The following is a 15,871-nucleotide window of genomic DNA, read 5'->3' on the forward strand; positions in this document are numbered from 1 at the left end:
ATAAACTGACCAGGTAAGCTGTTGTTGAGGGAAGAGGACAAAACTACAGGTAAAGGTTCAAAGTCATACGCAGGGTTAGCGGTTGAAACTGAACCTCAGGCATTTAATAGCTTCTTTTAAACATGTGTAATTCATGGATACATGAGTTATCATGGATACTTTTTTTTGTTTTTAATGTCACAGGTATAGAGGATAAAACGTGAAAATCCCACCCCACCCTCCCTACCACTCATAAGATAACTCCTGTCACCTTTTTGGTGTGTGTCCTTCCTTCCCATCTCTTTCCTTTGCATTTTTTCCTAATTTCCTAATGAGGGGATACTTTTTAATTCCTTGCCCAGTGATTTGTTGCTTTTCCCTATGCAATATGTCTAAGAAATCTTTCCGTGTTAGTTATTCTAATTTCTAACTTCCCTTATCCTTCTAACACCTAGAGAGGTTTCAGTAGAGGGCTTCTTTACATTTGTTTGCTGATAATGGTAAATTTTTTACCATTTTTTTCGTTGAATTATTATTTTCTCATTGATTTGTGGAAGGAACCATTTTAGACACATAAGTGATTTGGGGGAAAAAAATACTTACCTCCAGAGTAATGAACAGGCGTTATCTACCCAAGGAATGGAACAAATAGGACGTTCAGGTTCTAAGGAGCTGCCTTGTTTGTGCCAGTGGCCCCACGCTAGCTCTTTATTAATTGCACCACCTGGGATGCTGATAGCTGCGGAAAGTAGAAAGTTGGCATTTACTGCATTGGAATATTCCCCACAGGGTTGCCAGTGATTCTCTTATTTATTCCGTTCATTCCCTTCCTACCTATTCAAGGATCTGAACTGTGTTTGTTTCTTCACAGAAATTTCCAAGGAAACTCTATTTCTTACATTGATAAAAATGTATGGAAGGGATACCGTTGGGCTGAGAAACTGTGAGTATATTCTCTCCAAATATGAATACAAAAAAAAAAAAACAAAAAAAAAAACTAACTGCATTCTAAGGTCCTTCTTGGTCCAGAACTTTGAAGTCAGTAGCTCTGAGGAAAGGTGTTTCCCCTTCCATATCCCAACTCAACCTCTACCGATTGCAATTCTGTGTTAATTTTTTTTTAACGTTTATTTATTTTTGAAACAGAGAGAGACAGAGCATGAACGGGGGAGGGTCAGAGAGAGGGAGACACAGAATCTGAAACAGGCTCCAGGCTCTGAGCTGTCGGCACAGAGCCCGACGCAGGGCTCGAACTCACGGACCGCGAGATCATGACCTGAGCTGAAGTCGGCCGCTTAACCGACTGAGCCACCCAGGCGCCCCTCAAGTTTTCTAATTTATTCAACGACCATTTCTGCTGCTCATAGACTGAGTTTTTTACTAATGATAATACTTTTCATTCATATAATCTTGAGTTGGTTCTTTTTATTAGATGTACTGTTTACCTCTATCTGAGGATATATTAATGATGCTATTCTAAATTTTTTATAGTGTTTATTTTTGAGAGAGAGAGAGAGAGAGTGAGAGACAGAGTGCAAGTTGGGGAGGGGCAGAGAGAGAGGGAGATACAGAATCTGAAGCAGGCTCCAGGCTCTGAGCTTCAGCACAGAGCCCAGTGCAGGGCTTGAACCCATGGACTGCAACCTGAGCCGAACTCGGATGCTTAACCGACTGAGCCACGCAGGTGCCCCATTAATGTTGGTATTCTCAAATCCTTTTGTGTTTTCTCTGTTAACTGTGTCATTGACTATAAGCTGTTATATTTGTTTTTTATTTTCTGTCCTGAATGGAATTGGCTTTCTCACTCCACATGGTCATTCCTGAGTGCAATTTATCTTTGTAGTTGAGATTTGACTTGCTTCTGTTTTCTGGTCCTAAGGAAGAGGTGAAATGAACCACGGGGCTTGTTATTGGTGACAGGTCCCCCTGAGAGTTAAAGAAGAGGTGGGAGGTGACTTCTAATGGCTAGTCAGAGTGTAGACCCTTCCTCCAGGGTTCTGGGACCCTGCCCCCTTCTAACACCAATGGCTCCTGCCTGGAAGAAAACACCCTTTGCTGCCAGATCCCAGGAGGAAGGATGTGGGGTTGATGTGCTGTCCTTGGTCCTACTGCAGTATCCCAGCTAATCACCCTGTAGGTGGCTCCAAGGCATTTCTGGTGGGGAGTGTTTGTAGAGCTACTCCCTTGGCTTTGAGCTAAGGTTGTGGATTTTCTAATTGTATCTTTTCTAATCATTCTTAGGGACTTTGGTGGAGTTTGGAGTTTGGTAGAGACCTGGCATGTTTCAATCTGCCAGCTTGAAATAGCACAACCTCTTAGGAAGGCAATTTTGTACCCCTGTTAAATCCTGGAGAAACTTAGGCAAATGTGTACTAGGATATAAACAGAAAAATGTTCAAAGCAGCACTGTTTATAATAACTAAAAATTAGAAAAATCTAGTATCCACCAACAGTAGAAAGAACAAATAGCGTTACACGGGTATTTACTCTATACATATTAAACTGAGCATTTATGTTATGTGCATTTTATGCACATTTTTAGTTCTCACAGATACTTTTTGGTTGGGGAAAAAAATTAGATGGCTTTACTCGTAGCACTGATATGGTTATAAATAGGGCTTCCACAATAAAATTTGGGAAAAGAGAGGAGGAAGTGGCAGTTCTGTCCATGTTTTTGCCACTCAGGGCTGGATTCTAACAGAGATTTTGTGATCCAGAGAGTAGGCATTAAATGTACATTTTGGTGTGAAGAGTGGATAGGGGTGTGTGTGTGTGTGTGTGTGTGTGTGTGTGTGTGTGAGAGAGAGAGAGAGAGAGAGAGAGACAAAGGAGTATGTGAGAAGAAAATATTTGAATCAAACAGCAGAGGTCGCCATCCCTACATTAAATAAGAATTAGTGTATTTGGTGGCACCATTACCCAGGTTTCTCTCACATCTATCGGTCCTGTGTAGCAAATAGTTGTAGTTATTTTGCATTTTGACCCAGAAATGACCTTTTCATTTTGCAGAATTCTCAGTGAAAATCATCTGACCGAATTACGTAAGGACACATTTGAAGGCCTGCTATCCCTCCAGTATTTGTAAGTTAATCAGTTCATCATTTATTATGAGTTTTTAGTTATATTATTTATTAAAAAATACAGGGTTCAAATTAGATAATTGCAACAATTTCTTCTAACAGTAGAATTCTGTAACTCTCTCTATTAAATTGTATAACTCTGTAAGTCTGTGGGGACCCAGCCCATCTCTAGCATTAAATACCTCCTATGCGTTTTCAACTTTTTAATTTTATAGACAAGATCTAGGAAAAAGCCCTTCAGTTGTAGAGGAAAAGGGGTAATGAGGTCTGAGCAATTATGGACACCCATATGAACCTTGTTATGTAAGTGTTCATATACCATCTGCCTTTATTTATATTTATTATTTATGGCCCATGGATCAAATCCTGTGTATGGTCTGTCTTGATACAACCTATGAGTTCAGAATGATTTTCATGTTCTTAAAGGGCTGTAAAAGAGAAAAGAAGAGAGAGAAACAGAGAATATGTGACAGAGACCGTATATGGCCTGCAAAGCCTAAAATATTTACTGTGTGGCCTTTACAGAAAAGGTTTGAAAAAGTTGGCTTAGTAAAATGAGAGGAATTGAAGTTAACCTCAAATTGTCACCTACAAGACAAGAAAATATAGAACACTTACATTAATTTGAATGCCATTAACCCAGAATTTTTAAATAATTTAATCTAAATGAAATATTTAAATATGAAATATTTAAGCAGGTGAATTATGTAAGCAGTATTACCAAGTACATATTAAATTATCAAGAGAACAGATTAGGGATTTCAGTGTGGGAAATTTTATTAGTTTATTTTTTTATTATTATTTTTTATGTAATTTATTGTTAAGTTAGCTAACATACAGTGTGCTCTTGGCTTCAGGAGCAGATTCCTGTGATCGGTGTGGAAATGCTTATGCCACCATAAAAATAGATGTTTAAAATGATGGTTAAGGGGTTGGGGCTCCTGGGTGGCTCAGTTGGTTGGGTGTCTGACTTTGACTCAGGTCGTGATCTCACAGTTTGTGGGTTCGAGCCCCGTGTCGGGCTCTGTGCTGACAGCTCAGAGCCCGGAGCCTGTTTCAGATTCTGTCTCCCTCTCTCTCTGCCCCTCCCCCACTCATGCTCTGTCTCTGTCTCTCTCAAAAATAAATAAACATTAAAAAAAAGATGGCTAAAGGGCACGTGGCTGTCTCAGTCATTAGAGTCTGCAACTCTTGATCTCGAGGTTGTAGGTTAGAGCCCCATGTTAGGTATAGAGATTACTTAAAAAAAATGAAATCTTTAAAAATATAATGATGGTTAAGTGGTATAGTTAGAAATGTTTACACTAAACAAACATCAGAAATGCCTCTAACTTCGCTAATTACAGAATAAACATCTCTCCAGCCTCATTGTCAAGGAAGAAATGTTTGCATATATCTCTGTACATTAGACATACAGAGATACTAATGTTCTTTGCTATGGAGGTTCAGTGTTTATTCTTTGCCCATGCCATCCAAAGCTGTGTATTTCATTAATCCTTTTTTTAAAAATTTTTTAATGTTTATTTATTTTTGAGAGAGAGAGAGAGAGAGAGAGAGACAGAGTATGAGAGAGACAGAGTATGAGCAGGGTAGGCTCAGAGAGAGAGGGAGACACAGAATCCGAAGCGGGCTTCAGTCTCTGAGCTGTTGGCCCAGAACCCGATGCGGGGCTCGAATTCATGAACAGTGAGATCATGACCTGAACCGAACGAAGTCAGATGCTCAATCGACTAAGCCATCCAGGCGCCCCTCATTAATCCTTATTAATGATGTGCTTTAGAAAATAGATTCTTCTTGCAAATGTAGAAGGCTTAAGGGTAGTGAGTAAAAGGAATCTCATATGACACTAAAAATAGTCCTTCAAATTATCAAACCTTCCAAGTCTTAGGGGACAACCACTTTGTATTGGTCTTCTTGGCTACCTCTGCCATCTGGGCTCCAAACGTTACAAACACAGTTTGGAGAAAAACAAAAGAGACAAACTGCGCAATGGATTGGGCCTTTCATTATTTCTACTATGAGGTACTTTGTAAGCCAATTATTTCATGTTAGGTGAAGTGTTCTCATTCATTCATTCAAAAAAAAATGTGAATCAAAACCTAAAAAAGAATGTGACAGGCCCTATGCCCAGTACCATAGGCACGCAGATGGTTAAGACAGGCTTCCCACCCTTGTAGGAACTCATGATTTCACAGGGAAAATAAACAGAAGCTTAAACCATAACGCATAAGCACTAAATGGATGATGAAGCACTGACAGAGTGCAGAAGCGGGAGCCACAAAGTCATAAAACCACATTTCTTTTCAGTCATTTTGCTCCTTCTACTCACTACCCAGCTGTTAATTTATTTTATAAATATTTGAGTTTGTTCTTTGTCCATGCATCAGTTTTAAACACAGTAGACAACGCAGATGAGCAAGACTAGTCCATACTTTCATGGAGTTTATGCCCAGAGGAAATGGAATGCCAGAATAACTATATTAAGAAGAAATTGGGGCACCTGACCGGCTGAGTCAGTAGAGCATGCGACTCTTGATCTCAGGGTCGTGAGTTCAAGCCCCAGGTTGGGCGTGGAGTCTACTTTAAAAAATTCAAAGAAGGAGAAGAAGGAGGAGGAGGAGAGGGGGAGGGGAAGAAATGGATTTGGGCAATGAGAAGTATAAGTTGTTTTTGGAACATAGAAGAGGGGGGAAGACTTCAAGTTGGATCAGGGAAGTTACTAGAGAAATGCTGTTTGAACAGAACCTTGAATGGCTATGACGTGTCATCGGATAGACATCTTGGGAAGAATATGCTTGCAAAATAGAGTGAGTGAAAGGCAAAATGCAGGAGAAATTTCTTTGGTATCTGTAGAGTAGGAAACTAGAGCCAGATTTAGGATTTTGAAGGCCTTGGATAATATGCCAAGCTACCGTGTTATCACAGCAGTGCTCTAGGACAAACTTTAGACTGCACCAGGGTCACTTGGAGGCCTTGTCAGAACACAGGTTCCACCTCCACAGTTCCTGATTCACTCAGTCCGGAGTAGAGCTGAGAATTTGCATCTTGAGTAAGTTCCCAAGTGACTCTGATATTTGAGAACCACTCCTGGAGAATTAATCTGGTGACTGTGTGCAGTATAGATTAGAATGGGAGAGACCAGAGATGACAATGCCAGTCAGAAGATGGTGGTACCCATGTAGGTGGAAAGTGAGGGACTCGGCTGAAATCAATGGAAATAAGAGGGTCAACTATAATCAAGAATGGGTGTTTCCAAATAAAAATCCAGTACCATGTTGTTTTTTTGTTGGCCCCACTTGCAACTGAAGCAGTTGATAAATTCATAGAGCGTTTAGGCAATGTACAACCAAAAATAAATTTCTATTAATATGATAATATAATTCTGAGTTCGTTCAAAGTTAGGTATTGATTAGAGGAGTAACTTCTTTTCAAGTTAAATGAAAAGGTATCTTTTATCTCTTCTGGTATTGACTTGGTGTCGAGAAATACAACTAAACCAGGAAGGTGTGCTAATGTGAGAATATCCCTTTTAATATTAGAAATTATATGTGGAGATCACAACTTTGAGCTCATAATTTAGAAATTGATGAGGCCACAGAAAGTCATTTAATCAATTCTTCTGCTCTCAGGAAAGATTACTTCCAAGATCTATCAAGATCTATAGTTGTATGTTTTATGTATGAAGATCACAAAGGTGAGACTCTTAAGAAAGGTGAGGGCAGGGTTAGGGGCTCTGGAAGGTTCAAATAACAATTCCTAATTCTCAGAGTTTAGCCAAAAGCTACTTATTCAATACTATCATCCTACTAATTAGATATCTTATAGCTAATTGAGGCAATATTTTCCTTTTCCTTTTCCTAGAGATTTATCCTGCAATAAAATACAATATATTGAAAGACGTGCATTTGAATCACTACCTTTTTTGCAGTTTATGTAAGTTACAAATATAATTTCATTATATTTGGAATTTTTATTAAACTTAATTGTAAACCTCTTTGTTATTCACTTTGAATGAATGAAACTTTATTAGTCGAAAGCTACTAAAATTATGTAGCAAATCTTTTTTGTCTGTGGCAAAGTTTGGTGTGAGAGTTATTATAGAGGTCAGAGTGAATCGTTCTAGAGCAGCAGTTCTCTGCCAGGGTGCTTTTGCATCCAGGTGACACTTAGTAGTGTCTAGAGACATTTGTGATTGTCAGACTGTAGATGTGCTGCTGGCATCTAGTGGGTGGAGGCCAGGGCTGCTGTCACACCCTACAGTTCACAGGGCAGCACCCCCCCCCCCCATAACAAAGATTATCCAACCATAAATCTCAACAGTGCTAAAGTTGTGAAACATTTTTCTAGAGAAATAAACTTACTTCTCTAGAAAAAAATACTTACTTAACACAAGTATTTATTGAGCATTTACTGATTTGTATCTAATGCACCACATGTATAAACATGAAAGTATAAATCTTTCATGCAAATATTTTTTTAAAAAGGCAAGCATCTTTCATAGTGAGATTTCTTTAGTGTATGGAGAGAGTATTGTGGTTATGTTTCATTATCTATAAATTAGAATCACTGCCAAAGGATAAATATTCTGAAAATATCTTGTTTTTCTTCTTCATTTGTGTCTTGTTTTTTTGTTGTTGTTGTTGTTTTTTTGTTTTTTTGTTTTTTTTTTTGGTGTGTGTAGAAATCTTCGTTGCAATTTACTCACCAAACTGAGCTTTGGATCATTTCAGGCCTGGCATGGAATGCAGTTTTTACACAAGCTGTAAGTGAAACAGAAAATGAATACATGTAAAAAACCAAAAAAAACTACATGTAAAAATATCATACAGTGATTGGTTAGGTGTGTGTTAATAAACCCAGTATGAATTCTGGAAAGTAGGTCTTAAAATCCATTTTTTTTTTCAAATGAGGAAACTAAGGTACAAAGAGGCCAAGAGACTTGTCTTAACTCCTAAATGGCACTCTCTGCCCTCCCTCGTACCCAGCTTTGTGTGGGCAGTGAAGGCCCCAAGCAAGTAACACCCAAGTCAGTATTATCATGGGAATTCGTGACAGTGATGCTTCCCCAAGGTGTGCGTGGTCCTTGAAATCCACTTCTGAATTTAACTTTGATTCTGGCTCACGTGCAAGTTTCCTGTGCAAAAGAGAACTGCGAAGAACTAAGTTTAGCACAGAGTTCTCCAGGCAGCAAAAGGTGTGGGTGCTTCCTCAGCCATCAGGAAAGCAGCAAGAACTCCTGAACACCTGCCACAGGGCACTGCTCTCCATGTGCTTTCTTTCCTGACCACTCTTCAGTTAAGAAGTGTGTGACTCCCTTTCAGCAGGGACATTCTGTGATTTCTCTGTCAAAAAGCAAATCATACTGGGCATGTTCAGTGGCCTGAGGGGGATGTTGAGACTCAAGGTTGAAGACCCTCCACTAAAGCAGACGCTGGAAAAGACTGGCTCACTGTCTTGTGGTTCAGAAATCCGATTTCACAGCTTATCTTCCGTTAGATGAAAGTGTTTACGGTGTGTCTGGAGCTGGAGTAAGTTCCTGCGGGTGCCCAAGAGCAGGGGCCTCCTCTCTCATTAATTTGCTGATGCCTAACTTGGGGAAAGAATACTGAGGGTCAGTTTTTTGTTTTGCCAGCATGCCAGAGAACGGGCTCATTGAGTTTCTCCACCAAGAGGTTTTAGTGGTGTCAATATAATGTCTTAAAAGTCACCACCTCTACTAAGCATCTTATAACACCAAGAGTCTCTTCTAAGAATCTGAATTTCATAGTTATGTAGGCAATACAGGACAAAATAGGGTGGAATCCGTTGATAACAATGAATGAATTCATTGAAAAACAATCCGTGCCACGCGCACTCTATGTCGACAATGTACTAAGTACCGGGGGTACAAAGAATATACAGGGACTGTCCCCAAGAATCTTTCATACTGGAAAAAGGAGAAAAAGATGGCCTTTTTCTTGTAATTTACTAAGATATTTGTAAACTGATGGAAACCCCTGTCTTGCCCGACTGAGATCTCTATCAGTTAACCATTTGTTTTCTTTCCTTTCCTTTGTCCTCCAGCAGCCAGAATGACACATATCCCACCTGGGGCGGGGGCATGTGCTAATTTGTATTTTGCCCTCAACTTGCCCCATGCTCCCTCATCAATCTTACATGACAGAGAAAGGTAATTAAAGAACCAGAGCTAGCTGGTATTGAGAATAAATTAATACTCATGCCATGTGTGTTATGCCCAGAATTCGTGATCCCCAAATACCGCCAGGGAGCCGAGTCCGGTGTAAAAGCAAAAGAGCCTTTATTGGAGCTAGCTCGAGCTCAATCCCCTACCTGCACTGTCGAAGCTGTGAGATACCCGGGAGAGAGAGCCAGTTTCAAAAGGACAAAGGTTTTACTGGTGCCTAGTGGCAGTTGGTGAGGTAATGGCTGCGGCCTCAGCTGATTGGCTGGGGAAGGGTCCTGGGGAAGAGTCCTGTTAGGCAGTTGGGGGGGGGTTACTCAAGGGGAGGAGGTGTGGTCAAGGTGAAGGACACAGAACAAGATGGAGTCGGCCGGTGTAGGCCCGCCCTTTCAATGTGGTTTGAATAGAGCTGTACTACTAAAACGAATTCACAGTTAACTTCCAAAACATTATCACAGTACAGTAAGTGTGTATTGGAGGTTGGGCTCCTTGTTTGGGGCCAAACTTTTCTTTTCTTTTTTCTTTTTAACGTTTATTTATTTATTCTGAGAGAAAGAGAGCGTGCGCAGGGGAGATGCCATCCCGTGAATTCAGTCACGTTATTACCTATGTGACTTATTACTGGGGTGTTTATAAGTTGAAACAGTATTTTCTCCAGCATTAAATAAGCTTGTAAACCTTTTGGGCCCCAGCTGAGGTGGATTTATCTTGAACTGACTGAAGCTTAAACTTCAGGTCTCCTCACTTACATAGGCCCCTTCCAAAGTCTTGGGAGGGACCCTCGCAATTCCTGTACGCATAATTTTGCATGTTTTGATGAGGCAGGATTTCCCAAAGTAGATGAGGTTCAGACCCTACAAGGCCTTGATTCACCCCTGGGTTTCAGGTAATTATATCTCAGTAAGTTTTTTGAATGAAGCCTCTTAAGTTATTGATAAACACTGAGTGAACACGTTAGCGGTGTGGTAAAGTCTATTTTGAATCTGAAATCCACCTCAAAGCCATGCCAAGAGTTTATTAATAAGGTACCACTTTTTGAATGGTAGTAATAATCCTGTTTCTTTCAGATGAAATCAGGAATGAAATATATTATGGAAAACCAACAGTGGTTGATAATCCTAAATGTTAAGTATAGTTTTTTTTTTTTTCCTGACTTTAAAGTGCTTCTCCTTCATTCACCTACACAGGTCCAGACTGGTGGCTTATTTTAAAAAATTCACTTCATTGGTTCTAACAGTACGAGCTCCATGATTTTAGAAGCTGAAGGACTCTACGATGTAGAAAGGCTGTACCTTATCGGGATAGAGCACATTCACATGCTGGCTCGTCTGTGGCGCATCCGTATTGTGCCAAGAACATAAGCTCTAAGGGAGAATAAGGAAAATCTAAGCCTTGCCCCTGTTGAATTATTGTTGAGAATATCATTGAGGTAGGTGTGGCCACCCTCTGAAGGCAAACTCGAGCCCCAGTCACAGACACGCCCTAACGCTCCCCCAGTCAACCGGCATCTGCTTCCTTTTAGACAGCTGTGTGCCCACAAAAGTTGACACACTTCAGGATATTGTCATCGCTTTTTGGTATGTACTGGAAATCCTGGCAGCTTCTTCTCAGATTCAGAAAGGCATAAACGTTAAGGATGAAGATAACAACTCAGGGCTGTCCTTTTGGGGTGATTTAGGGTAACTTTTATTATTTTCCGTGTGTGGTAGTTCAAAAGCTTTGCCATAGTCATACCCAACTATTACTTTTCTTCTCCCAGCTGCATCTGAGTCTTCCCACGTATATACCAAGGCATCTTCTTTCTCTGGGAAGCATGGTAGTTGCTCCTCCGCCCCATATCATTTCTTTAATACCGACCTCTATTAGGTATTTACTGCGCTCCGGCACTATGCTAAGACCTTTCGCTTGTGCTGCAAGTAAGACAATGTGTCTTAAACTCTTAGAATAGAGCCTGGCACGTGGGAAGTGCTCCGGACGTGGCCCCTCACACGGCACTTCATTTTCGTTTTTCCAGCAACTCTTGTGACACAGGTAGTATTATCCTCATTTTGGGGATGAGGAAGTTGAAACTCAGAGACATCGGGTGACTTGCCTAGGTTCACACTGTCAATAAGTGACAGAACCACTTCAGAAGCTTCGCGAGTAATACAATTCCGCATTCCCTGGCACTAGGTAGGACCTGAATGACAACTGGCCTTTTGGGCGTCGTCCCTTGGAGTCAGCTTCTCACTGGAATAGGACCTTTCGAGCAGGGAGCTCCTTTTCCCTATGCTTCTGGAGTTCCTGGCCATGCCACCTATGGGCATCCCCAGGCTTCCTGCTCACCGCCTGGTGCAACTATCACATCGTCACTGCTAGGCACCCACTCTGTGCCCAGCCTTATGCTAGGTGCTTTGCACATGCTCTTTCCTTTAATCCTCAAGTTGCCTTATGAGGTAAATGCTGCTAAAAGGACTCGGAGACGTTCGTTACTTAAGTCCCTTCACCAGGAAGTGACAGCCAGAATTCAGACCTAGGTCTGCCTGATTCCAGGGCCCTTGCTTCTTGGGCTGGTCCTCACTGCCAGAAACTCCTCTTCAAGGCTATTCTCAGAACTTTAATTAAAACATAGGCTCACCATTTCAGATTCTTTAGGCTTCGCCCCTCCCCCCGCCCAACCCCTGAGAAAGGATTTACGTGATGCCCTTAGATGTCTTGCATTGAGGAGCTTCCCATGGGGAGTCACGTTCTCATGGCTCATGGACCTATGTAGATGAATAAAGGAAAGGGGTTATTCTATCCCCAGGTACTTCAAACAGACTGGAATAGGGTCTAGATCACTCCACTTATCTCTTCAACTGCTTTCCTCCAACGAGCCAGTTTTCCCTCCATGCCTTGGGATTCCAGCGTAGAGAGTTTGGAGTTTGTCCTATTTGAAATTTATTTTCACTGCCTGCTTTGGACATTTTTTCAGCTAAAGCTGTTAGGATTTCAGTACATTCAGGACAGTGGTGACAAGCTTCAGTCCTCAAGTCTTCTCTGTCTCCTCAGTTAATAGAAAGGAAACGTAGCCCATCTGTCTGGACCTCTGTAGAAGAATTTGGAGAAAAAAAAAATAACACGTAAGAAATGTTCCCTTATTTTGTGAGCTACCTTTAGTCTGTCCCGTTGCTCTGCAACAGAAAGCTTTTGCAAAAATACTTGAGTTTTCCTCTTCAAATAAGATACAGTTTTTTAAAAAACAAAAGAATACCTAGAACAGTATTTCTTCAACTTTGATTATGAGACAGTCTTTGAGGATAACTGTTGTTATGTTTGACTCCCATAAAGATAAGCCCACGAATATCCAAAAGCCAATAGACTGAGTCAGCACACCTTTTATCTGTAAGATGAGGGAATTGAACGGAAATGGAGATGATCTCTAGTGCAATGTCCACCGTTCGTTCGTATCGCAGTCTGTGGAAAAACAATTGCTGTCGGTCCAGCAGAGGTAACCTGTCGGGTCAGTTCTCATTCTCCCCTTGGCTCAGGCACAATAGCTCCATGAAGAAAAGGCGGCACTAAAGACAGGAGGAAATAGGATAATTTGGAGTGGCCTGTATTTTGTTTTCACTACAGATAAACACGGGGCATTCATCTCAGCAGGAGGGCTGCCTGGGTAAGAGGAAGCACTGAGCCGATGGGTATAAGGCCATGGGTGAGCTACCAGGAAAGAGGGGGGGACAGTGGGGGTAGAGCACTGAGATAGTTGGGGGGAAGGATAACGAACTACTAAATTGTTTTGGCTGCATAACTCTTCATAGTCTTTCTTAATAGGGAGCCGGGGGTGGGCGCGGGGTGGAGGGGGGAGGGGAGCAGTGGGCAGGGGAAGACACACACGTGGAAGAGCTTACTTGCACAGAGCCCACCAGTAAGCTTGTAGGTATGAATGCCATTGTTATTGTTTCAAAGCCAAAGGACATTCAGAGCCTCAAGGTTGAGGAACTGTGTTTAACCAGACATGTGACACTCACGTTCTTTCTCTTCATAACATTGTCTGACTGGATATTAACTAGTGTTACACAAACCCGACATGTTAATGGGCCTGAAAAAACGTAGAAGAATGGGCTGGAATAGGAAGAATAGGGGAGTTTCCAAGGCAGGAACAAAAACGCATGGCTCCCAGCCGCACCGCTAACTCCCTCTGACCTCCGTTGTGGAAGAGTTTGAATCTTCGCTCCCCTTTTCTCCACCTACTAACATGTTTATCTTCTGGCAACTGGTTCTCTATTTATCACAACGTGGTTCTTTTTTTTTTTTTTTTTTTTCAAATTGAGATATAGAATATGCATAATAGAATATGCAACGTTATAAAGTATATAGTGCAATGGTATACTTTGATAGACAGTAATCACTGCTAATTCCAGAACATTGTCATCACCCCCCTCAAAAGAAATACCATACCCATCAGCCTTTACTCCCCATTCTCCCCTCCCCCCAGGCCCCTGGCAACAACTAATTTACCTTCTGCCCCTATGGATTTGCCTATTCTGGACATTTCATCGAAATGTGTGTCTAGTTTCTTTCACATAGCTTGTTGGCTTCAAGATTTATCCGGTTGTAGCATGTTTCAGTACTTCATTCTTTTTTTAATGTTTATTTATTTTTGAAAGAGAGCGCACACACAAGCGGGGAAGGGGCAGCGGGAGAGGGGGACAGAGGATCCAAAACCACAGAGCCTGATGTAGAGCTCGAACTCATGAACTGTGAGATGACGACCTGAGCCAAAGTCAGATGCTTAACCGACTGAGCCACCCAGGTGCTCCAATCACATTTTGTTCATCCATTCGTGAGTTATTGGACATTTGGATTATTTTGACTTTTTGGCTCTTATGAATAATGCTGCTATGAGTATTCATGTACAAGTTTTTGTGTGGTCATATGTTTTTAATTCTCTTGGGTACGTACCTAAGAGTGGAATTGCTGGGTCATGTAGTAACTCTATATTTAACCCTTTTGAGGAACTGCCAAACTGTTTTCCACAGTGACTACACCATCTTACATTCCCACCAATGTATGAAGATTCTGGTTTCCCCAAATCTTGCTACCACTTATCATTGTCTCTCTGTTCGATCATAGCCATCTTAGTGAGTGTAGAGTAGTATCTCATTGTAGCTTTGATTTCTATTTCCCTAATGACCTAAGACATTGAGCATCTTTTCATGTGCTTATTGGCCATTCATGTATTTTCTTTGGTGAAATGTCTCTTCAAATCCTTTACCCATTTAAACATTTGATTATTTGTCTTTTTCTGAGTTTTAAGAGTTCTTTATATATTCTGGATATTCTGGATACTAGACTTGTATCAGACATATGATAGTTTTGGGTTGTTTTTTTATTTTTAAATAAAGTCCAGCTTACCTATTTTTCCTTTGGTTTGTTGTGCTTTTTGTGTCATGTCTAAGAAACTGTTGCCTAAATCCAAGGTCATAAAGATTTCTCTCCTGAGAGTTTTATAGCTTGAGCTCTTCCATTTAGGTCTTTGACTCATTTTGAGTTAATATTTATATATGGTGTGAAGTGTAGGAATCCAACTCCATTATTTTGTATGGGGATATACGGTTGTCCCAGCATCATTTGAAAACACTAGTCTTCCCACATTGAATGGTGTTGGCACCCTTGTTGAAAATCAGTGGGCCATAAATGTGAGGATTTATTCCTGGACTGTCAGTTCTGTTCCATCAGCTTACATGTCTGTTCTTATGCCAGTACCACACCGTGATTACTGTAGTTTTGAAGTAGGTTTTGAAACCAGGGCGTGTGAGTCTCCCCATTTGGTTGTTCTTTGTCAAAATCGTTTTGGAGCCCCTGGGTAGCTCAGTTGGTTAAGTGGCCGGCTCTTGATTTCAGCTCAGGTCATGACCTCACAGTTTGTGAGATGGAACCCCGTGTTGCCATCTGCACTAACAGCATGGAGCCTGCTTGGGATGCTCCCTCTCCTTCTCCCTCTGCCCCTCCCCTGCTCACACTTTTCCCCACTCACACTCGCTCATGTTTGCTCTTCTGCACGGGTGTGTATGCTCGCTGTCTCTCAAAATGAATAAACTTTTTTTTTTTTTTAAAGATCATTTTGGGCTATTCTCGGTCCCTTGAATTGACATACAGATTTTAGAATTAGCTTGCCAATATTTGGAAAGAAGTCAGTTGGGGTTTTGATAGGGATTATACTGAAACCACAGTTCAATCTGGGGTATAGTGCCATTTTAACAATATTTTCTTCTGATCCGTGAACATGGCATATCTTTACGTTTATTTCAATCTTCTTTAATTTCTTTCAACAACGTTTTGTAGTTTTTAGTGTGATTCTTGCACTTCTTTGGTTAAATGTTTTCCTAAGTATTTTATTCTTTTGAGTACTGTTATACATGGAATTGTTTTCTTAATTTCATTTTTGGAATAGTCATTGCTGATGTATAGAAATAAAGCTAATTTTTACATATCGATCTTGTGTCCTGTAACCTTGCTGAACTCATTTATTAGTGCTAAGGTTTTTTTTCTACATTCCCAGGAATATGTCTTGTGGTCTTCTAGTTACCCAGGAAGATGTTGGAGCATTTCAAAGTCCCTATGGACATCTCATTTCTCAGCTTTTCCCTTTTAGGCTTTTTGTTTA

At 40.9% G+C, this 15,871-nt stretch overlaps 1 protein-coding gene and 2 long non-coding RNA genes across 3 annotated transcripts in view; 2 read left to right on the forward strand and 1 right to left on the reverse strand.

The window, feature by feature from the left end:
* Positions 1-15,871, forward strand: part of LOC147571192 (uncharacterized) — a 42,311-nt gene that overhangs the window by 6,533 nt on the left and 19,907 nt on the right. The window contains exons 2-5 of the mRNA XM_086696546.1: positions 851-922; positions 2,989-3,060; positions 6,921-6,992; positions 7,741-7,821. Of these exons, the coding sequence (XP_086552672.1) occupies positions 851-922; positions 2,989-3,060; positions 6,921-6,992; positions 7,741-7,821 (297 nt within the window). The remainder of the gene's footprint in view (positions 1-850; positions 923-2,988; positions 3,061-6,920; positions 6,993-7,740; positions 7,822-15,871) is intronic.
* On the forward strand, positions 9,423-12,091 carry LOC147571193 (uncharacterized). The gene is made up of 2 exons (XR_015247630.1): positions 9,423-9,702; positions 10,308-12,091. It is a non-coding gene; the product is annotated as an uncharacterized LOC147571193 (long non-coding RNA).
* Positions 10,903-13,006, reverse strand: LOC147571194 (uncharacterized). Its single transcript, XR_015247629.1, has 2 exons — positions 12,595-13,006; positions 10,903-12,307 (listed from the first exon to the last, which is right to left on the reverse strand). It is a non-coding gene; the product is annotated as an uncharacterized LOC147571194 (long non-coding RNA).

The sequence above is a fragment of the Puma concolor genome, unplaced genomic scaffold (assembly GCF_028749965.1).
Source record: "Puma concolor isolate L17-30 unplaced genomic scaffold, mPumCon1.1.hap2 unalloc_scaffold_46, whole genome shotgun sequence".
In the NCBI taxonomy this organism is placed as follows: Eukaryota; Metazoa; Chordata; class Mammalia; order Carnivora; family Felidae; genus Puma; species Puma concolor.